This window comes from Pelophylax lessonae (genome assembly GCF_965119305.1).
Source record: "Pelophylax lessonae genome assembly, chromosome: 7".
In the NCBI taxonomy this organism is placed as follows: Eukaryota; Metazoa; Chordata; class Amphibia; order Anura; family Ranidae; genus Pelophylax; species Pelophylax lessonae.
In genome coordinates, this window is record NC_138774.1 from 33,559,654 (window position 1) to 33,583,636 (window position 23,983).

The window sequence follows — 23,983 nt, forward strand, 5'->3', positions numbered from 1 at the left end:
TTCTTCCTTTCCTCCTTTCTTCCTTTCCTCCTTTCCTCCTTACTTCCTTTCCTCCTTACTTCCTTTCCTCCTTTCTTCCTTTCTTCCTTTCCTCCTTTCTTCCTTTCCTCCTTTCTTCCTTTCCTCCTTTCCTCCTTACTTCCTTTCCTCCTTTCCTCCTTTCCTCCTTACTTCCTTTCCTCCTTTCTTCCTTTCTTCCTTTCCTCCTTTCTTCCTTTCCTCCTTTCTTCCTTTCCTCCTTTCTTCCTTTCTTCCTTTCCTCCTTTCCTCCTTACTTCCTTTCCTCCTTTCTTCCTTTCCTCCTTTCTTCCTTTCCTCCTTACTTCCTTTCCTCCTTTCTTCCTTTCCTCTTTCCTCCTTACTTCCTTTCCTCCTTTCTTCCTTTCCTCCTTTCTTCCTTTCCTCCTTTCTTCCTTTCCTCCTTACTTCCTTTCCTCCTTTCTTCCTTTCCTCCTTACTTCCTTTCTTCCTTTCTTCCTTTCCTCCTTTCCTCCTTTCCTCCTTACTTCCTTTCCTCCTTTCTTACTTTATTTCTTCCCTCCTTTCTTTCTTTATTTCTTCCCTCCTTTCTTTCTTTCTTCCCTCTTTTCTTTCTTTCCTCCTTTCTTCCTTTCTTCCTTTCCTCCTTTCTTCCTTTCCTCCTTACTTCCTTTCCTCCTTTCTTCCTTTCCTCCTTTCCTCCTTACTTCCTTTCCTCCTTTCCTCCTTTCCTCCTTACTTCCTTTCCTCCTTTCCTCCTTACTTCCTTTCCTCCTTTCTTCCTTTCCTCCTTACTTCCTTTCCTCCTTTCTTCCTTTCCTCCTTTCCTCCTTTCCTCCTTACTTCCTTTCCTCCTTTCTTCCTTTCCTCCTTTCTTTCTTTCCTCCTTACTTCCTTTCCTCCTTTCTTCCTTCCTTTCTTTCTTTCTTTCTTTCTTTCTTTCTCCTCTCCCCTTTCTCTCTTTTCCACGCTTTCCTTCTAGCACTATGTATCTCACTTTCTCTGTCTCTCTAACACCCTCACCCTTTTAGTCTCTGTCACCCTGATCCCTCTATCTCTCTCTTACCCCTTTTGCTCTCTCTCTCTCCTTTACCAGCTCTCTTCTCCACCTCTCCTCTTTCTTCTTTCTCTCGATCCCTCTGTCTTTTTTTTCTTTCTTTATCCGTCTCTTTGTTTAAATTTCTCTCTGTTAGTTTCTTCGTCTCTCTCTCTCTCGCTCGGTTTCTCTCCTAACACACTATGCTGCTAAGACACCTAAGATTTTAATGCATACAAAAACTCCCTATTTCCTTTACACAGAGCACATGATCAATAGACTGCATTGCAACACACAGGAAGCGAGAGACAAGAATTCGAAACCCAACAACCCAAAGACAGTGTGACAGCGTGACAGTGTGTCCGAGTCACAATGAGACTGTCGGAGACAAGATGCAAGAGAGATGCAAGAGAGTGATGATGACAATGGAGCGCGCACGTTTGTTCTTTCTCATCACATTTCTGGCGGCAGCCGTCTCAGGTACAGGGTGTCTCTTCTCTGTGTGCTCTCTCTATATGTGAACTAAATGATACTGAAACTATGGGGTTGATTTACTAAATGCAAATAGACTGTGCACTTTGCAAAGAGCAGTTGCTCCAGAGCTTAGTGTAGCACGGCCCCCGTAGGGACTGCTGGATATTAACTCTGCTGGCTCCTCTGGTTACCAACACACGGTTATAAGTGGATACAGTTCCTACATTCCTTTTGGCTCTTTACTGCAATAAACAGTCCAGGGGTATTCGTTTTTTTTGGTTTGTTTTTTTGGTGTTTATTGGTAATTGGGATAGGAGAAGGGAATAGTGGGATTTTCTAAACTAACTATTCACAAAATCTGAGGACTTCTATCTTCACAACTCCACTTGTAGATATGGAACAGCCAGGCTCTTAAAGCGGAGTTCCGCTCTTTTGTTTCCTCCCCCCCTCTGGTGCCACATTTGACACCTTTCAGGGGGGAGGGGGGAACGGGTATCTGTTTTTGACAGGTACCCTTCCCCACTTCCGGGATACGGCACCGCGGCGCAGTCCCTCGGAAGCTCGGCCCCCTCCTCCCTCGTCAAGCCAGTAGGAATGTGCAGCGTTCTTCGCGCATGCGCAGTAGGGACCCGCCCGTGAAGCCGCAAGGCTTCACTGCCGGGTTCCCTTACCAGAAATGGTGGCGGCAGCACCCAACAGCCGATGGAAACATCAGCTGCGGTGCCGACATTGCCGGACTCCAGGACAGGTAAGTGTCCTAATATTAAAAGTCAGCAGCTACAGTATGTGTACAGTATGTGTAGCTGCTGACTTTTAATTTTTGGAGGGGGAGGGGGAGGCGGAACTCCGCTTTAATTCATCCTGCCACTTTAGATGAATAGGGTTAAGTCTCTTGCTTTCTTCATCCTCTCTCACAAGACAATGAACAATATCTTATCTTCAGAATACACTCCTTAGCATCCTCTTTCTGCTGACACCTGTCCACTGACTATCCTATGAGTAGGGGTGGCCCCCATCAGGTCAGACCCCTTGACAGGAGTTCCTGTACTCACGATACTGCAGAAAGAGGATCTCCAGTGTCTCCCCTCTCAGTCAGCTTCCCTGGACCTCTGGGATCAGCTCCTGTCAACCTCTCCTCCGGTCCTCAGAACCACCTCCTGAGACCGCAAGAGAAGGAGGCAACTGCACCCCTCCCTCCGGGACTCCGCTCTCTATATAAAGACCCCGGGCACATGTCCTCCTAGCTTTTATACAGTATCCCAACATGCACCGAGGCAGTCTGCTCCTGCCAATCATCAGGACTGTATCAAAGTCTATGCACCCAGGGTTTTTCTTTTTTGCGGGAACGCGGAGGAAGGCATTTCCGACACCTCCAGCACTGAATGTATGCAATAGCAAGGGGTGCTGGGGTATGATGTAGAGCCTCCTGATGCTGGCTCCTGGGGTGCCTATAGTTGCTGGAGTGGATCTATGTTTGCGCTGCAATCTATTGCTGCTGGAGTGGATCTATGTTTGCGTGGGAATCTATTGTTGCTGGAGTGGATCTATGTTTGTGTGGCAATCTATTGTTGCTGGAGTGGATCTATGTTTGCGTGGCAATTTATTTTTGCTGGTGGAGGATCTTTTGCTACTGGGGGTTACTGGAAGGAATCTACTTTTTAGGGAGGGGTCTACTGTTGCTGGCTGCTGGAGAGTCTATTGATGATGGCTGCTGGGAGATCTGTTGTTGCTGCTGGGGGGGATATTGTTGCTGGTGGGGGAAGTCTATTGCTGCTGGCTGCGGGAGATCTTTTTTATTGCTTCTTTTGTTATCATTACCAAATTCCATACACTATACTTAGCAGTACAAAATGATACTTGGCTCTATATTCTTTAAAGGGGGCGTACTGCGAGCAGGGTAGGGGGTGAAACCAAGGGTCGGTGGTCAGAGGTGGGTAGAGGGCGGAACAAAGGGTCGGTGCTCAGAGGTTGAAAGGGGGCAGAATTAAGGGTCGGTGCTCAGAGGTTGGTAGAGGTCAGAAGCAAGGAACGGTGCTCAGAGGTTGGTAGAGGGCGGAACCAAGTATCGGTGCTCAGAGGTGGGTAGAGGGCGTAAACAAGGGTTGGTGCTCAGAGGTCTGTAGAGGGTGGAACCACAGGTTGGTGCTCAGAGGTTGGTATAGGGTGGAGCCAAGGGTCGGTGCTCAGAGGTTGGTAGGGGGCAGAATTAAGGGTCGTGCTAAGAGGTTGGTAGAGGTCGGAACCAAGGGTCGGTGCTCAGAGGTTGGTAGAGGGTGGAACCCAAGGGTCAGTGCTCAGATGTGGGTAGAGGGCATAACCAAGGTTTGGTGCTCAGAGGTGGGTAGAGAGTGGAACCAAGGGTCGGAGCTCAGAGGTCGGTAGGGGCGGAACCAAGGGTTGGTGCTCAGAGGTGGGTAGAGGGGGGAACCAAGGGTTGGTGCTTAGAGATGGGTTGAGGGTGGAACCAAGGGTCGGTGCTCAAAGGTTGGTAGGGGGGGAACCAAGGGTTGGTGCTCAGAGGTGGGTAGAGGGCGGAACCAAGGGTTGGTGCTTAGAGATGGGTAGAGGGTGGAACCAAGGGTCGGTGCTCAAAGGTTGGTAGGGGGGAACCAAGGGTTGGTGCTTAGAGATGGGTAGAGGGTGGAACCAAGGGTCAGTGCTCAAAGGTTGGTAGGGGGGGAACCAAGTGACGGTGCTCAGAGGTGGGTAGAGGGCGGAACCAAGGGTTGGTGCTTAGAGATGGGTAGAGGGTGGAACTAAGGGTCGGTGCTCAAAGGTTGGTAGGGGGGGAACCAAGGGTTGGTGCTTAGAGATGGGTAGAGGGTGGAACCAAGGGTCGGTGCTCAAAGGTTGGTAGGGGGGGAACCAAGTGTCGGTGCTCAGAGGTGGGTAGAGAGCGGAACCAAGGGTTGGTGCTTAGAGATGGGTAGAGGGTGGAACCAAGGGTCGGTGCTCAAAGGTTGGTAGGGGGGGAACCAAGGGTTGGTGCTCAGAGGTGGGTAGAGGGCGGAACCAAGGGTCGGTGCTCAGAGGTTGGTAGGGGCGGAACCAAAGGTCGGTGCTCAGAGGTTGGTAGGGGCGGAACCAAAGGTCAGTGCGTGGAGGTGGGTAGGGGGCGAAGACCGGAAGTGACTTAGAAGAGGAGTTCCTGCACCTATTCTCTGAGAAAAAAAACGCACCCATTCATCAGGTTTCCTCCCACTGTCCAGCATGCCTCCCTATTGGACCAGCGTGAAACACTCTCTAGACGGAATGAATCACATACTGAGCACAATGAGCAGACCTCACTAACAGATCCTGTTCTCTGGTAGGCAGAGAACAATATAGATTTACCTGCAGCCCCTCTCAAAACGATACTCTCTCACTAGCACCTACCTAGGAGGGTGCTACATTAGTAAATGAGCAGAAGCTCTGCTGACTTTTATCATCCAATCATGTGCAAACAAAAATGCTGTTTTTTTATTTTCCTTGCACGTGATTGGGTATTCTTTTCAAAGAGAAGCCTCCCTCATTTACCAAGCTTTGGAGCAATTGCACTTTGCCAAGTGCACAATCTATCTGCCTTTAGTAAATCGACACCCCCAATGTAACAATATAAGTAGTAAGGGGTGCCTTCAGACAATATCCAAAGTTCTATTGATCATTTAAAATACATGTGCATTATCAATGTTCTTTTTTCGAACGTTTTCTAGGAAATGTATTTATAGCAGCCAAATCCAAGTACATTTTCCTTCTCCAATATGTGGACTGACCGCTTGTGCAGCATTATTTCTGCCATTATATTAGTTAGAGGCGATGGATGCAGAGGAGGAATGACACCTCTCCCTATGGATCATTGCTATAGTGATCTGTTTCTGGTTGATTACAGCAAACATCCCTCACCAGCTCCAGCAATTCCATAGCTGAAATGAGAAAAATGAAAACATACACTCACCGCCCACTTTATTAGGTACACCTGTTCAATTGCTTGGTTACACGAATTGCTAATCAACCAATAACAAGGCAGCAACACGATGCATTTAGGCATCTAGATGGGGTGAAGACGACTTGCTGAAGTTCAAACCAAGCATCAGAATGGAGAAAAAAGGGGATTTAAGTGACTTTGAACGTGGCATGGTTGCTGGTGCCAGACGGGCTGGTCTGAGTATCTTAACCACTTGCCGACTGCTCACAGTATATTTACTGCGGCAGTCAGCCCCTCACAGGCAGAGCAACGTAGGTCTAAGTCGCTAGCCTGTGAGGGCTCTGGGGAGCGAGCGCGCGCCGCTGGAGGCGCGCTCCCGCTCTTGCGCGGTCACGGACCCCCCCCCACGCATCCACCGGTCACTCGGCGATCGTCGGTGGAGAGGGAGAAAGGCAGGCGGCTGATGTAAGCAAGCCGCCTGTCATTCTCCCCGGTGTAGAAACAGTGATTATACGGTTCTACTATGTAGGACCGTTGATCACTGTTCCTACACCTCAAGCCACAGCCAATCACAGTTAGAATCACGCCCCTAGGGACACACATAACCCCTCCCTCTCAAAAAAAAAGTTAACCCCTTCACTGGTGTAATTTTATAGTAACAGTGCATATGTATAGCACTGATTACTGCAGTAATGTCACTGGTAACCCCAAAAGTGTCAAAAATGTCAGTCAAGGGTCCGATCTGTCCGCCGCAATGTCGCAGTACCGCAAAAAAAATCGCAGATCGCCGCCATTACGCGTTAAAAAAAAACCAAAAATGACAAAAATCTTTCCCTTAGTTAGTAAATGCGATTACTTTTGCGCAAACCAATCAAAATATGCTTTTTGTGATTTTTTTGACCAAACATATGTAGCATAAAACAAATTGGCCGAAAATGTTAAAAAATTTAGATTTTTACATTTTTTTTTGGGGAATTTCATATAAAAAAATGTGAAAAATATTGTTATTTTTGCAAAATTGTCGCTCTTTTTTTGTTTATAGCACATGATCAAAAAAATCGCACAGGTGATCAAATACCACCAAAAGAAAGCTCTGTTTGTGGGAAAAAAAGGATGTCAAATTAGTTTAGGTACAGCGTCGCACGACCGCGCAATTGTCCGTTAAAATCACGCAGTGCCGAATCGCAAAATAGGCCCTGGTCGGAATGGGGGTAAAATCTTCCGGGGCTTAAGTGGTTAAATACTGCTGATCTACTGGGATTTTCACACACAACCATCCAGTTAGCGGCAGTTGTGTGGAGGAGAAATGCCTCGTTGATGTCAGAGGTCAGAGGAGAATGGGCAGACTGGTTCCAGATGATAGAAAGGCCACAGTAACCAAATAACCACTCGTTAAAAATAATATTATCAAACAAATACTAGGGGAAAAAAAAGGCAAAAAGCAGCTGCTGTTCACCCAAAGGGAAAGTAAATAAATAAATAAATATTACAGTGCTTGCTAATAAATGAATACATACATATAAAGTGACCAAAGTGCTAGAAATAAAGTGCCAAGTGAATACAGTCCATATATAAACAAATCTAAAGAATGTGCAAACATGCATAAAAGTGTAAATGAATTCTTGATACACTTTTTTGCATCTTTGCACATTCTTTAGATTTGTTTATATATGGACTGAATTCACCTGGCACTTTATTTCTAGCACTTTGGTCACTTTATATATGGACTGTATTCACCTGGCACTTTATTTCTAGCACTTTGGTCACTTTATATTTATGTATTCACCTGGCACTTTATTTCTAGCACTTTGGTCACTTTATATATGGACTGTATTCACCTGACACTTTATTTCTAGCACTTTGCTCACTTTATATATGGACTGTATTCACCTGGCACTTTATTTCTAGCACTTTGGTCACTTTATATTTATGTATTCACCTGGCACTTTATTTCTAGCACTTTGGTCACTTTATATATGGACTGTATTCACCTGACACTTTATTTCTAGCACTTTGCTCACTTTATATATGGACTGTATTCACCTGGCACTTTATTTCTAGCACTTTGGTCACTTTATATTTATGTATTCACCTGGCACTTTATTTCTAGCACTTTGGTCACTTTATATATGGACTGTATTCACCTGGCACTTTATTTCTAGCACTTTGCTCACTTTATATATGGACTGTATTCACCTGGCACTTTATTTCTAGCACTTTGATCACTTTATATATGGACTGTATTGACCTGGCACTTTATTTTCTAGCACTTTGATCACTTTATATATGGACTGTATTGACCTGGCACTTTATTTCTAGCACTTTGGTCACTTTATATATGGACTGTATTGACCTGGCACTTTATTTCTAGCACTTTGGTCACTTTATATTTATGTATTCACCTGGCACTTTATTTCTAGCACTTTGATCACTTTATATATGGACTGTATTCACCTGGCACTTTATTTCTAGCACTTTGGTCACTTTATATTTATGTATTTATTTATTAGCAAGCGCTGTAATATTTATTCATTCAACCACTCGTTACAACCAAGGTATGCAAAATACCAACGCACAACACATCCAACACCAAACCTTGAAGCAAATGAGCAGAAGACCACACCGGGTGCCGCTCCTGTCGGCTAAGAACAGGAAACTGAGGCTACAATTCGCACAGGATCACCAAAATTGGACAATAGAAGATTGGAAAAATGTTGCCTGGTCTGATGAGTTTCGATTTCAGCTGTGACATTCAGATGGTTGGGTCAGAATTTGGTGTAAACATGAAAGCATGGATCCATCCTGCCTTGTATCAACGGTTCAGTCTGGTGGTATAATGGTGTGGGGGATATTTTCTTGGCACACTTTGGTTACCAATTGAGGATTGTTTAACCACAACGGCCTACCTGAATATTGCTGACCATGTCCATCCCTTTATGACTACAGTGTCCCCATCTTCTGATGGCTCCTTCCAGCAGGATAATGCACCGTGTCACAAAGCTCCAATCATCTCACCACTGGTTTCTTCAACATGAAAATCTCATCCAATAGAGCACCTTTGGGGTGCGGTGGAACGGGAAGATTTGCATCATGGATGTGCAGCCGACAAATCTGCAGCAACTGCGTGATGTTATCATGTCACTATGGAGCAAAATCTCTGAGGAATGTTTCCAACACCTTGTTGTATCTATGCCATGAAGAATGAAGGCAGTTCTGAAGGCAAAATTGGGTCCAACCCGGGACTAGCGGTGTACCTAATAAAGATCCAACCCGGGACTAGCGGTGTACCTAATAAAGTGGCCGGTGAGTGTATATAAACTATAAAAATAATTACATTTTAAAATATCTAACAAAAAGTAACTATGCCATTACGCTCCCCCTCCTCTACTATAGGGCCAAACATTACTAGACACTTGATTATCACACCTAGATGAGCTTGTTGGAAATCCCATTACAAACAAATGGGCATTACCATGGCATGGGTCTCCTTGTGTGGCTATAGTGGCCTCTAGTTTTCTAGAAAGGCTTTCCGCAAGATTTTGAAGCATGTCTGTTGGAATTTGGGCCCTTGTAGTCAAAGGAACATTTGTGAGGCCAGATACTGATGTTGGATGAGAAGACCTGGCTAACGATCGATGTTCAAACTCATCCCAAAGGATTTGACCCCTTTTTTTGGCTATAGCAGCCTGCACCCTTCTGGGAGGACTTTACAAAAGACTTTGTAGTGTGGTTTTGGAGCATTTGTGAGGTCAGGTACAGTGACAGTGCTTTTTTTTTCTAGCACTGATCACTGTATTAGTGTCACTGGTTCCCAAAAAGTGTCAAAAGTGTCAGACTGCCTGCCACAACATCGCAGCCCCGCTATTGTTGCTGATATCTGCCACTACTGGTAAAAAAAAAATAGTAAATAAATAAAAAAAAATGTAAAAATTAAATAATAATAATAATAATAATAATAATAATAATAAAATTAAATTAAAAAATAGTAAAAAATAAAATAGTAAATAAATAAAAAAAAATATTCCATAGTTTGTAGATGCTATTACGTTTGCACAAACCAATCAATATATGCTTATTGGGATTTTTTTTTTACTATGTAAAATATGTACCAGAATACATAGTGACCTAAATTGATGAAGAAATTTGATTGATACCCGCAATTACTAGTGAAAAAAATCAAAATAGTAAATAAATAGTAAAAAATAGTAAAAATAAAATAATATAATAAATAATAATAATAAAATAAAATGTCAACATAAAAAAATAGTAAAAAATAAAATAGTAAATAAATAAACAAAAATATTCCATAGTTTGTAGATGCTATAACGTTTGCACAAACCAATCAATATATGCTTATTGGGATTTTTTTTTTACTATGTAAAATATGTACCAGAATACATAGTTGAAGAAATTTGATTGATACCTGCAATTACTAGTAGAAAAAAAAAATAGTTAAAAAATAGTAAAAATAAAATATAATAAATAATAATAATAAAATAAAATTTTAACATAAAATATTTGTAAAAAATAAAATAGTAAAAAAAATAAACAAAAATATTCCATAGTTTGTAGATGCTATAATGTTTGCACAAACCAATCAATATATGCTTATTGGGATTTTTTTTTTTTTTTACTATGTAAAATATGTACCAAAATACATAGTGACGAAAATTGATGAAGAAATTTGATTGATACCCGCAATTACTAGTGAAAAAAAATAAAATAGTAAATAAATAGTAAAAAATGGTAAAAATAATAAATAATAATAAAATTAAAAATAGTTAAACATAAAATAGTTAATAAATAAACAAATATATTCCATAGTTTGTAGATGCTATAACGTTTGCACAAACAAATCAATATACCCTTATTGGGATCTTTTTTACTAAAAATATGTAGCAGAATACATACTGACCTAAATTGATGAAGAAATTTGATTGATACCCGCAATTACTACTAAAAATAAATAAAATAGTAAATAAATATTAAAAAATAGTAAAAATAAAACAATATAATGAGTAATAATAAAATAGAATTTTAACATGAAAAGTAGTAAAAAATAAAATAGTAAATAAATAAACAAAAATATTCCATAGTTTGTAGATGCTGTAACGTTTGCACAAACCAATCTATATACGCTTATTGGGATTTTCTTTTTTTACTATGTAAAATATGTAGCAGAATACACAGTGACCTAAATTGATGAAGAAATTTGATTGATACCCACAATTACTAGTAAAAAAAAAAAAAAAAAAAATGTAAATAAATAGTAAAAAATAGCAAAAATAAAATAATATAATAAATAATAATAATAAAATACAAATTTAACATAAAACAAAATAGTAAAAAATAAAATAGTAAATAAATAAAAAAAATATTCCATAGTTTGTAGATGCTATAATGTTTGCACAAACCAATCAATATATGCTCATTGGGATTTTTTTTTTCCTATGTAAAATATGTAGCAGAATACATAGTGACCTAAATTGATGAAGAAATTTGATTGATACCCGCAATTACTAGTTAAAAAAAAAAAAATAGTAAAAATAAAATAATAAAATAAAAAAAATAGTAAAAAATAAAATAGTAAATAAATAAACAAAAATATTCCATAGTTTGTAGATGCTATAATGTTTGCACAAACCAATCAATACATGCTTATTGGGATTTTTTTTACTAAAAATATGTAGCAGAATACACAGTGACCTAAACTGATGAAGAAATTTGATTTTCTTTACATTTCTTTATTGGATATGTTTTATAGCAGAAAATTGTTGGTCTTTTTTTTTTTTAATGCACAAACATAAAAAAAACGCAGAGGTGATCAAATAACCCCAAAAGAAAGCTCTATTTGTGGGAAAAAAATTAGATACATTTTATTTGGGTACAGTGTTGCATGACCACGCAATTATCTGTTAAAGTAACGCAGTGCCGTATAGCAAGAAAATGGCCTGGTCATTGAGGGGGGTAAATCTTCTGGAAGTCAAGTGGTTAAAAATAATAAAAAAACGTTTTTGGCTTTCGGTCCTTAGATGCAGTGTAGTTCCCGTTTAATAAAAGTTCCCCTGTGACCCAAAAGTACAGCCAAAAAAAAAAAAAAAAAGTTTTGTCCATACTTCTCTTTTAAAGTGGAAGTAAACTTCCCCCTAATGTTTGTACCTATAGGAAAGAATATAATAAGGCTTACCTATAGCTACTGTATATATCTCTGAAGCATACAGATACAGTATATTCGTAGTCATATACACAGGAATATATATATATATATATATATATATATATATATATATACATACACACACACACACACACATATATATATATATATATATATATATATACAGAGGGTACGGAAAGTATTCAGACCCCCTTAAATTTTTCACTCTTTGTTATATTGCAGCCATTTGTTAAAATCATTTAAGTTCATTCTTCTTCCTCATGAATGTACACATAGCACCCCATACTGACAGAAAAACACAGAATTGTTGACATTGTTGCAGATTTATTAAAAAAGAAAAACTGAAATATCACATGGTCCTAAGTATTCAGACCCTTTGCTGTGACACTCATATATTTAACTCAGGTGCTTTCCATTTCTTCTGATCATCCTTGAGATGGTTCTACACCTTCATTTGAGTCCAGCTGTGTTTGATTATACTGATTGCACTTGATTAGGAAAACCACACACCTGTCTATATAAGACCTTCCAGATCACAATGCATGTCAGAGCAAATGAGAATCATGAGGTCAAAGGAAATGCCTGAAGAGCTCAGAGACAGAATTGTGGCAAGGCACAGATCTGGCCAAGGTTACAAAAAGATTTCTGCTGCACTTAAGGTTCCTAAGAGCACAGTGGCCTCCATAATCCTCAAATGGAAGACGTTTGGGACGACCAGAACCCTTCCTAGAGCTGGCCGTCCGGCCAAACTGAGCTATCGGGGGAGAAGAGCCTTGGTGAGAGAGGTAAAGAAGAACCCAAAGATCACTGTGGCTGAGCTCCAGAGATGCAGTCAGGAGATGGGAGAAAGTTGTAGAAAGTCAACCATCACTGCAGCCCTCCACCAGTCGGGGCTTTATGGCAGAGTGGCCCAACGGAAGCCTCTCCTCAGTGTAAGACACATGAAAGCCCGCATGGAGTTTGCTAAAAAACACCTGAAGGACTCCAAGATGGTGAGAAATAAGATTCTCTGGTCTGATGAGACCAAAATAGAACTTTTTGGCCTTAATTCTAAGCGGTATGTGTGGAGAAAAACAGGCACTGCTCATCACCTGTCCAATACAGTCCCAACAGTGAAGCATGGTGGTGGCAGCATCATGCTGTGGGGGTGTTTTTCAGCTGCAGGGACAGGACGACTGGTTGCAATCGAGGGAAAGATGAATGCGGCCAAGTACAGGGATATCCTGGACAAAAACCTTCTCCAGAGTGCTCTGGACCTCAGACTGGGCCGAAGGTTTACCTTCCAACAAGACAATGACCCTAAGCACACAGCTAAAATAACGAAGGAGTGGCTTCACAACAACTCCGTGACTGTTCTTGAATGGCCCAGCCAGAGCCCTGACTTAAACCCAATTGAGCATCTCTGGAGAGACCTAAAAATGGCTGTCCACCAACGTTTACCATCCAACCTGACAGAACTGGAGAGGATCTGCAAGGAGGAATGGCAGAGGATCCCCAAATCCAGGTGTGAAAGACTTGTTGCATCTTTCCCAAAAAGACTCCTGGCTGTATTAGATCAAAAGGGGGCTTCTACTAAATACTGAGCAAAGGGTCTGAATACTTAGGACCATGTGATATTTCAGTTTTTCTTTTTTAATAAATCTGCAACAATGTCAACAATTCTGTGTTTTTCTGTCAGTATGGGGTGCTATGTGTACATTCATGAGGAAGAAGAATGAACTTAAATGATTTTAGCAAATGGCTGCAATATAACAAAGAGTGAAAAATTTAAGGGGGTCTGAATACTTTCCGTACCCACTGTATATATATATATATATATATATATATATACATATACATTATATATATATATATATATATATACATATATACACATATATATATATATATATATATATATATATACATACATATATATATATATATTATTATTTTTATTATTATTATTATGGATTTCTATAGCGCCAGCAATTTACGCAGCGCTTTACAATATTAGAGGGTGAGAGTACATATACAATACAATAAAATACAAGAGGATTTAGAGGGCCCTGCTCAGAAGAGCTTACAATCTAATGGGGTGGGGTATATATATATATATATATATATATATATATATATATACACACACAGGAGATATTTACTGTATACTGCACCAATGATGTCATTGGCACTGACGGAATAGCCACCCGTGCCGTTTCTTCAGAGCCCTGTGCCGTGACTGGCGGCTCCCAGAAGAAGATGGATGGCGGCCTCCAGCGGTGACAACAACGGCTTTGTTTGCAGGTGTGTGTCACATAATGTGCTAGTATACAATGCATACTAGCACATTATGACTTTATTTTGCAGGGGAAAAAAAAAAGGCAGCGGTTTACTTCCTCTTTAAATGAAAACAGCGTTACAAAAATTTACCGGAGACAGTATTTTGTTCTTTATTTTGGTTTCTTTCTTACTAATTAATTCCTAGAAAATGAAATGACTCAGAACTGCTACCACAATACGGTTATTTTGTCAGTATGGAATGTGAAAGTGAAAGTTGTTTTTAGATGTAAAAGCAATTATGAAAAAAACCTACAGAGTTGTCTGCCAGAGCCGTTTTTGTGTTTTTTGCACATATGCTTAAAAAAAAAAATTTTAGCACTGAATATTAACCACTTCAGCTCTGGAAGGTTTTACCCCCTTAATGACCAGGCCATTTTTTGCGATTCGGCGCTGCGTTACTATAACTGACAATTACGCGGCCGTGCGACGCTGTACCCAAATACAATTGATATCCTTTTTTTCCCCACAAATAGAGCTTTATTTTGATGGTATTTGATCACCTCTGCGTTTTTTAGATTTTGCGTTATAAACAAAAAAAGAGCGACAATTTTGAAAAAATAAATATATATATATTTTTTACTTCTGCTATAAAACATTCCCAATAAAAAAAATTGTAAAAATCAAAATTTTTTATTAGTTTAGGCCAATTTGTATTCTGCTACATATTTTTGGAGATTGGTGATTCAGCTTAGCTGAGACACACAATCTCATTGTGCCTGTCTGACAGGAGAGCCACCTGCTTTGTTTACATAGGCAGGCGGCTCTCCTGTCAGTTTCCCTGAAGATGGTGGGAGGCTGGCGGCAATCGCGCCCGCTCCTCCCGCAGTCTGGCTCCTGCTGTGTCTAATCACAGCGGGAGTGTAACTCCGGCCATACGCGCACGCTGCAGAGACCACGTGCACATAATCACGTAGATCTACGTGATTATGCGCAGCCGAGCCGCCCTGCCACAGTAAATATGCGTGGGGCGGTCGGCAAGTGGTTAAATAAGACTGCCCCCCCCCCCCAAACATTATATATTTTCTGACGTCCTAGACGTCCTAGAGAATAAAATAGTGGTAGTTCCAATTTTTATGTCACAAGATATTACCGCAAAGGTAAAAAATACACTGAATCTTCCCCCATATACCCAACATGTCAAACCTTAAGGAGTTCATGGGTGCGCTACGTACAGAGTTCAGGGGTGCACTACGTACAGAGTTCAGGGGTGCGCTACGTACAGAGTTCAGGGGTGCGCTACGTACAGAGCTCAGGGGTGCGCTACGTACAGAGCTCAGGGGTGCGCTACGTACAGAGCTCAGGGGTGCGCTACATACAGAGTTTAGGGGTGCGCTATGTACAGGGTTCAGGGGTGCGCTATGTACAGGGTTCAGGGGTGCGCTATGTACAGGGTTCAGGGGTGCACTACATACAGAGTTCAGGGGTGCCCTGTGTGCAGAGTTCAGGGGTGCCCTATGTGCAGAGTTCAGGGGTGCGCTACGTGCAGAGTTCAGGGGTGTGCTACGTACAGAGTTCAGTGGTGCGCTATGTGCAGAGTTCAGGAGTGTGCTATGTACAAAGTGCAGAGATCAGGAGTGATCTACGTACAGAGTGCAGAGATCAGGAGTGCGCTATGTACACAGTGCAGGGTTCAGGAGTGCACTAAGTGCACAATGCAGAGTTTAGGAGTATGCTACGTACACAGTGCAGGGTTCAGGAGTGCACTAAGTGCACAGTGCAGAGTTTAGGAGTATGCTATGTACACAGTGCAGGGTTCAGGAGTGCACTAAGTGCACAGTGCAGAGATCAGGAGTACGTTATGTACAGGGTGCAGGGTTCAGGAGTCCGCTACATACACAGTGCAGAGATCAGTAGTGCGCTACGTACACAGTGCAGAGATCAGGAGTGCGCTACATACAGAGTTCAGGAGCAGGCTATGTACACAGTGCAGGGTTCAGGATCGCGCTATGTACAGAGTGTAGCATTCATGCATGCACTTCATAGAATGCGCCAGTGTGAACGTAGCTGTACAGTATACATGTCTCTTTCCAGGTCAGCAACAAGGAGGAGAGGGGAGCGAACGTGCATCCACTCTTTTCCTTCCCCTCTACCCGGCGGCACCTGCTATGCCAGGACCGAGCCCGCAGATGGGAAAGTAGAGCCCCGGATACATGGCAGGGGCATGCACTGTTACCATGGGGGAGGGGGGGGGGGTGGAAGCATTCAGGCAGCAGAGCAACTGCCCGAATGCTTCCATCTGACAGGCAGGAGTCTGCTTGTCAGATTTACACACAATCCTGGGGGCTGCAGCCTCTGGGAATGTGTGTAAAACCCCCTGCTTTCAGGTCTATATGATGTACAGACATGGCAGCAAAAGGGTTAAAGTAGTATTAAAACCAAAACCAAAAATGTCATATATTGCAGGTTACCAATCATTAGATGTGACGGCTGCATTTGTTTTCTTTTTCTAGGCTTTTTTCCCTCTGTTACACCTGGTGATCTGACCAGTAACACACCTCCTGAATTGCAGCCGCCTTCCTCGGGTCTGCTCGGGTCTCCCGTCCCACCGGGAGACCTGAGCACCCAGCCGGCACGTCCGCCGGCTGGATGAAGTCCCGATCAAAGCCGGATGCAGCTTAGATCGGGTCTCCAATGACGTAACCCGGAGGCGGCGTCCATGACGTCACGTCCGGGTTACTCGGCTGCTAAAGGCAGCAGATTCAAAAAGTGAATGTATTCAAAAATGCCGTTTTCGGCGTTTTGAATACATGGAAGTGTAGAGGAGAGGTTTGGGGTCTTTTAGACCCTCGATCCCTCCATAAAGAGTACCTGTCACTACATATTGCTGTCACAAGGGATGTTTACATTGCTTGTGACAGCAATAAAAGTGATCAGATTTTTTTTTTTTTTTTTTTTTAAAAACCTGTGTTAAAATTTAAAAAAAAATAAAATAAATAGGAAAAAAATAAAATAAAATTTTAGCCGCCCCGTCGCCGTTAGCTCGCGCACGAAAGAAAACGTATATGGAAGTCGAGCCGCGAATGAAATTGCTGTTCAAACCACACATGTGAGGTATCAACGCGATCGCCAGAGCGTGAGCAATAATTAAAAAAAAAGAGCTACACTCTAACTCTAAACTGGTAACTGTTAAAAAATATTAAAGAGTCGCCTATGGAGATTTCTATTAAACGTAGTTTGTCGCCATTCCGCAGGTGTGCGCAATTTTGAACCATAACATGTTGGATATCTATTTACTCGGCGTGACATCATCTTTCACAATTTACAAAAAAAATGGGCTAACTTTACTGTGTATTATTTTTTAAATGCAGTGATATGTGATTTTTCATAATTTTTCCAAAAAAATGGCGTTTGAAAGACCGCTGCGCAAATACCGCGTGACAAAAAATATTGCAACGACCGCCATTTTTTTCTCCAGAGTCTTTGCTAAAAAAAAAAATATATATATATAATGTTTGGGGGTTCTAAGTAACTTTCTAGCAAAAAATACAGATTTTAACTTTTAAAGCAAAAAGTGTCAAAAATAGGCCTGGGGCTTAAGTGGTTAAGATACACTAACCAATTGAAGCCAAACTCCGTCTCACACTATTTAATCAGTTACAGCAAACAGTTTTTTATCCTTTTTGGATAAAGGTTTTACATAAAAATTATACAAGCTGATCACAAGTACCCCTGTCAGTGGTAAATGGTTTGTGTCATCCCACTGACTGAAAGTGAGCTTGTTCTTTTGAAAAACAACAAACTTACTGGCAGGATCACCAGATGAAAATAAAAGAAAAAAAGGCTAAAAAAAGAAAACGAATGCAGCCGTCACATCTAAGAATTGGTAAGCTGCAATATAATAAACGTTTGCTTTTGGGTTTATTACCGCTTTAAGCAGCACTACCAGTCCCAGCATGCCTAGGAGAGCACTGGGAGACTTGGAGTTCCTCGGTGGTGGTAGGGTCGGTGTATAGTTCTGCTGGAGGTCGGGGAGTCCTCGCGGTGCAGTAACCGACTTCCTCTGAAAATATTTGTTTTTGGCTGCTGTTCTTTTTTTTTTTATTAATGATTAAAAAATGATGTCGCTGCGGCTTAATGAGCAACAAGCACAAGTCCTGAAATGCCAAAGTAGCTTCTAATAATAACAATGATCTGTTTAGACAAGTGAGAGTTAATAGCGCTGGCAGCAAAAGCAGAAATACGGGAAAATCCATCATCGGGGAGCTGGAAGCTGTGCGCAAGCCTGAGAACAAAAGCAGAAACTGTGGGAAGGGTTGGAAGGTGCACAAATGTTGGTCTAATCCTTACATGCAGAGTCTTGTCATATTCTGCATACCTCCGAGCGAACACTCCAAGCTATCATTACTAGTCTACACCATTCATATGTAAACAAGAGAAAGGCTTCGCAGCTCACATCTCCGATGGGCAATGTTCAGATTTTGTTTTTATTCTGGAGGAACTGTCAACTGTAGCTGTATACTGTTATCTGTATATCTGGCATGAGTGAAAAAAAAAAAACATGTAGTGCTCACCCCTGGGAGGACCGCTGATTTGTCCCAGGTTCCTTTCCCAGGCACACAGCCAGTGGGCCATCGTGGGCCTCTACCAGCCTGCATCAGGTGTCCCCATTACAGTGTCCCCATACATCAGGTGTCCCCATCACAGTGCTCATATATACCAGGTGTCCCCATTACAGTGTCCCCATACATGAGGTGTCCCCATCGCAGTGTCCCCATACATCAGGTGCCCCCATCACAGTGCCCCCATACATCAGGTGTCCCCATACATAAAGTTACCCCATCACAGTGTCCCCATACATAAAGTTACCCCATCACAGTGTCCCCATACATCAGGTGTCCCCATAAGTGTGTCTCCATACATCAGGTGTCCCCCATCACAGTGCCCCAATACATCAGATGTCCCCCATCACAGTGCCCCCATACATCAGGTGTCCCCCATCACAGTGCCTCCATACATAACTTGTCCCCATCACAGTGCCCCCATACATCAGGTGTCCCCATCAGAGTGTCTCCTACATAAGGTATCCCCCATCACAGTGCCCCAAACATCAGGTGTCCCCTATCAGTGTCCCCTATCACAGTGTCCCTATACATCAGGTGTCCCCACCACAGTGTCCCCATACATCAGGTGTCCCCATCAGAGTGTCTCCTACATCAGGTATCCCCCATCACAGTGCCCCCATACATCAGGTGTCCCCTATTAGTGTCCCCTATCACAGTGTCCCTATACATCAGGTGTCCCCATCAGAGTGTCTCCTACATCAGGTATCCCCCATCACAGTGCCATCATACATCCGGTGTCCCCCTTCACAGTGCCCATATATATCAGGTGTCCCCATCACAGTGTCCCCACACATCAGGTGTCCCCTTCACAGTGCCCCCATACTTTAAGTGCCCCCCATCACAGTGCCCCCATACATCAAATGTCCTCATCACAGTACCCCCATACATCAGATGTCCCCCATCACAGTGCCTCCATACATCAAGTGCCCCCCATCACAGTGTCTCCATATATTAGGTGTCCACATCAGAGTTTCTCCATACATCACGTGTCCCCATCACAGTGCCCCCATACATCAGGTGTCCCCCATCACAGTGTCCCCATACATCAGGTGTCCCCCATCACAGTGCCCCCATACATCAGGTGTCCCCCATCACAGTGCCCCCATACATCAGGTGTCCCCCATCACAGTGCCCCCATACATCAAGTATCCTCCATCACAGTGCCTGCATACATCAAGTGTCCTCACCACAGTGTCCCCATGCATCAGGTGTCCCAACCACAGTGTCCCTATACATCAGGTGTCCCCCATCAGAGTGTCTCCATACATCAGGTGTCCCCCAGCACAGTGCCCCGATACATCAGTTGTCCCCCATCACAGTGCACCCATACATCAGTTATCCCCCATCACAGTGCCCCCATACATCAGGTGTCCACATGAGAGTGTCTCCTACATCAGGTGCCCCCCATCTCAGTGCCCCCATACATCAGGTGTACCCTATCAGTGTCACCTATCACAGTGTCCCTATACACCAGGTGTCCCCACCACAGTGCCCCCTTACATCTGGTGTCCCCATAACGGGGCCCCCATACATCAGATGTCTCCATCACAGTGTCCCCATACATCAGGTGTCCTCATCACAGGGCCCCCATACATCAGGTTTCCCTCATCACAGTGCCCCGATACATCAGGTGTCCCCATCAGAGTGTCTCCATACATCAGGTGTCCCCCATCACAGTGCCCCCATACATCAGATGTCCTCCATCACAGTGCCCCCATACATCAGGTGTCCCCATCAGAGTGTCTCCAACATCAGGTGTCCCCATCACAGTGCCCCCATACATCAGGTATCCCCTATCAGTGTCCCCTATCACAGTGTCCCTATACATCAGGTGTCCCCACCACAGTGTCCCCATACATCAGGTGTCCCCATTATGGGGTCCTCATACATCAGGTGTCCTCATCACAGTAAACAAGTAAAACTTTGGTGCAATGTACCTGTCCCCTGCGCTCTGAGTGCTGCAATCCTCTATCCACCTCGGCTACAAACTTGCAGATGTTTGAGAACTATTGACACGGCAAATCTTGCAGCCCCTTTCGAGACCAGGGTAGTCTGGGACCACTAAAAATGACAAACAAACACAAGGGCGCACCGGCCTAGTGCATTATCCTTAAAAAGTTTATTAAAATAATGAAATAAAAATACTCACAAACGAGTTCTTGATAAAGGCATATCAGACAAAATATAAAGTCCTCAGCATCGAGATCAAGATTGGATCGTCCCCACCACAGTGTCCCCATACATCAGGTGTCCCCATCACAGGGCCCCCATACATCAGATGTCTCCATCACAGGGTCCCCATACAACAGGTATCCCCATCACAGGGTCCCCATATATCAGGTTCCCCCATCACAGTCCCCCCATACATCAGGTGTCCCCTATCACAGTGTCCCTATACATCAGGTGCCCCCACCACAGTGTCCCCATATATCAAGTGTCCCCATCACAGGGTCCATATACATAAAGTTTCCCCATCACAGTGTCCCCATTCATCAGATGTCCCCCAACACAGTGCCCCCATACATCAAGTGTCCCCCATCACAGTCCCCCATACATCAAGTGTCCCCTATCACTGTGCCCCCATACATCAAGTGTCCCCTATCACAGTGCCCGCATACATCAAGTGTCCCCATCACAATGCCCGCATACATCAAGTGCCCCCACCACAGTGTCTCTACACATCAGGTGTCCCCATCAGAGTGTCTCCATACATCAGGTGTCCCCCCTAACGGTGCCCCCATACATCAGGTGTCCCCATCAGAGTGTCTCCATACATAAGGTGTCCCCCATCACAGTGCCCCCATACATCAGGTGTCCCCATTACAGGGCCCCCATACATCAGATATGTCTATCACAGGGTCCATATACATCAGGTGTCCTCATCACAGTGTCCCCATACATCAGGTGTCCTCATCACAGGGTCTGTATACATCAGGTGTCCCCACCACAGGGTCCCCATACATCAAGTTCCCCCATCACAGGGTCCCCATACATCAGGTGTCCCCATCACAGTGTCCCCATACATCAGGTGTCCCCATCACAGTGTCCCTATACATCAGGTTCCCCCATCACAGAGTCCCCATACATCAGGTGTCCCCATCACAGTGTCCCCATATATCAGGTTCCCCCATCACGGTGTCCCCATACATCAAATGTCTCCATCACAGTGTTCCTATACATCAGGTTCCCCCATTACAGTGCACATACACTGTACTTCACCAGGTGTCCCCATCACAGGGCTCCCATACATCAGATGTCTTCATCAAAGGGTCTCCATACATCAGGTGTCCCCATCACAGGGTCCCCATACATCAGGTTTCCCCATCACAGGGTCTCCATACATCAGGTGTCCCCATCACATTGCCCCCATACATCAGGTGTCCCCATCACAGGGTCTCCATACATCAGGTGTCCCCATCACATTGCCCCCATACATCAGGTGTCCCCATCACAGGGTCCCCATACATTAAGTGTCTCCATCACAATGTCCCCATACATCAAGTGTCTCCATCACAATACCCTTGTTCATCATGTGTCCCCATCAGTGTCCCTATTCATCATGTTCCCCCATCACAGTGTCCCCATACAACAGATTTGTGCCCATCCTTCCCCCAGGCTGAGACTGAGGTGAGTTCTCAGTCTCAGTTCTCAGTCCCACCAAAGCTTGGGGGGGGGTACATTTGCTGCCTTTGGCCACCAATACAGTGGATACATCTCACTGTCACTGCCCACCATGCAGGGGGGTACATTTCCCTGCCATTGACCACCATGCAGGGGGTACATTTCACTGCTACTAACCCCCCCCCCCCCCCCCTCCGTGAGTCAATACTTTGTATTGTATTCAAGCTCTGTCAGATTGGATGGAGAATGTCTGTGAAGAGCAATTTTCAAGTCTTGCCAAAGATTCTCAATTGGATTTAGGTCTGGACTTTGACTGGACCATTCTAACACATGAAAATGCTTTGATCTAAACCATTCCATTGTAGCTCTGGCTGTATGTTTAGGGTCGTTGTCCTGCTGGAAGATGAACTTCCATCCCTGTCTCAAGTTTTTTGCAGACTCTAACAAGTTTTCTTCAAAGATTGCCCTGTATTTGGCTCCATCCATCTTCCCATCAACTCTGACCAGCTTCCCTGTACCTGCTGAAGAAAAGCATCCCCACAACATGGTGTGTTCAGGGTAATGTGCAATGTTAGTTTTCTACCACATAAAGCATTTTTCTTTTAGGCCAATAAGTTCAAAACCTTCTTCCACATGTTTGCTGTATCCCCCACATGGCTTCTTGCAAACTGCGAACATGACTTCTTACGGCTTTCTTTCACCAATGGCTTTCTTCTTGTCACTCTTCCATAATGGGCAGATTTGTGGAGTGCCGACTAATAGTTGTCCTGTGGACAGATTCTCCCACCTGAGCTGTGGATCTCTGCAGCTCCTCCAGAGTTACCATGGGCTTCTTGGCTGCTTCTCTGATGAATGCTCTCCTTGCCCGGCCGGTCAGTTTAGGTGGACGGCCATGTCTTGGTAGGCTTGCAGTTGTGCCATACTCTTTCCATTTTCAGATGATGGATTGAACAGCGCTCCGTGAGATGTTCAAAGCTTGGGATATTTTTTTATAACATAACCCTGCTTTAAACTTCTCCACAACTTTTTACCTGACCTGTCTGGTGTGTTCTTTGGCCTTCATGATGCTGTTTTTTTTTCACTAAGGTTCTCTAACAAACCTCTGAGGGCTTCACAGAACAGCTGTATTTATACTGAGATTAAATTACACACAGGTGGACTCTATTTACTAATTAGGTGACTTCTGAAGGCAATTGGTTTCACCAGATTTTAGTTAGGGGTATCAGATTAAAGGGGGTGAATACAAATGCACACAACACTTTTGAGATATTTATTTGTAAAACATTTTAAAAACCATTTATCATTTTCCTTCCACTTCACAATTATGTGCCACTTTGTGTTGGTCTATCACATAAAATCCCAATAAATTATATTTAGGTTTTTGGTTGCAACATGACATTAAAAATTTCAAGGGGTACAAATACTTTTTATTTTCAATAATTGTTGTTGAGTTAACAAATAATAGGGCAGAAACAGCTATTGGTTAGGCCAACATGGCCAAGTACAGTTCAAGGAGCTAGTACAAAAGTATAACAAAAAGAAAAGAATGTGTGAGAAATACAAACTAATCACATGAAGAGTAAACAAGAAAAATATCAACATTCAAATTATGTGTTGGACAAGGGAGCTGCATACTGATGTCAATTATCAAGTGTAACAAAAATGAACATATGAAAAGTTATGGAGTCAACGGAGGGGTGGCTGCACATAAAAAAGGAAAGAAAAATTTTTTTTTTGAAACATCAGGGGGCCCCACCTACCACCCCAGGGGGAACATACTGTGGACAGGACGGCTTCCCCGAGGCCCACCAGACTTCTGGGCAAGTGGAGGCCCCAATTTAAAGACTCCAGGTATCATGTGAAGGAGGGCTAGGATGAGAAGATCACACTCCCACCACCCCCCCCCCCCC

The 23,983-nt window shown here is 43.2% G+C and overlaps 1 protein-coding gene across 1 annotated transcript in view; it reads left to right on the plus strand.

Annotated features, from left to right (window-relative positions):
* The first annotated feature begins 1,387 nt into the window (after window positions 1-1,387).
* Window positions 1,388-23,983, plus strand: part of LOC309560024 (butyrophilin subfamily 1 member A1-like) — a 190,818-nt gene continuing 168,222 nt past the window's right edge. The window contains exon 1 of the mRNA XM_082263523.1: window positions 1,388-1,495. Within this exon, the coding sequence (XP_082119649.1) occupies window positions 1,408-1,495 (88 nt within the window). The 5' untranslated portion in view covers window positions 1,388-1,407. The remainder of the gene's footprint in view (window positions 1,496-23,983) is intronic.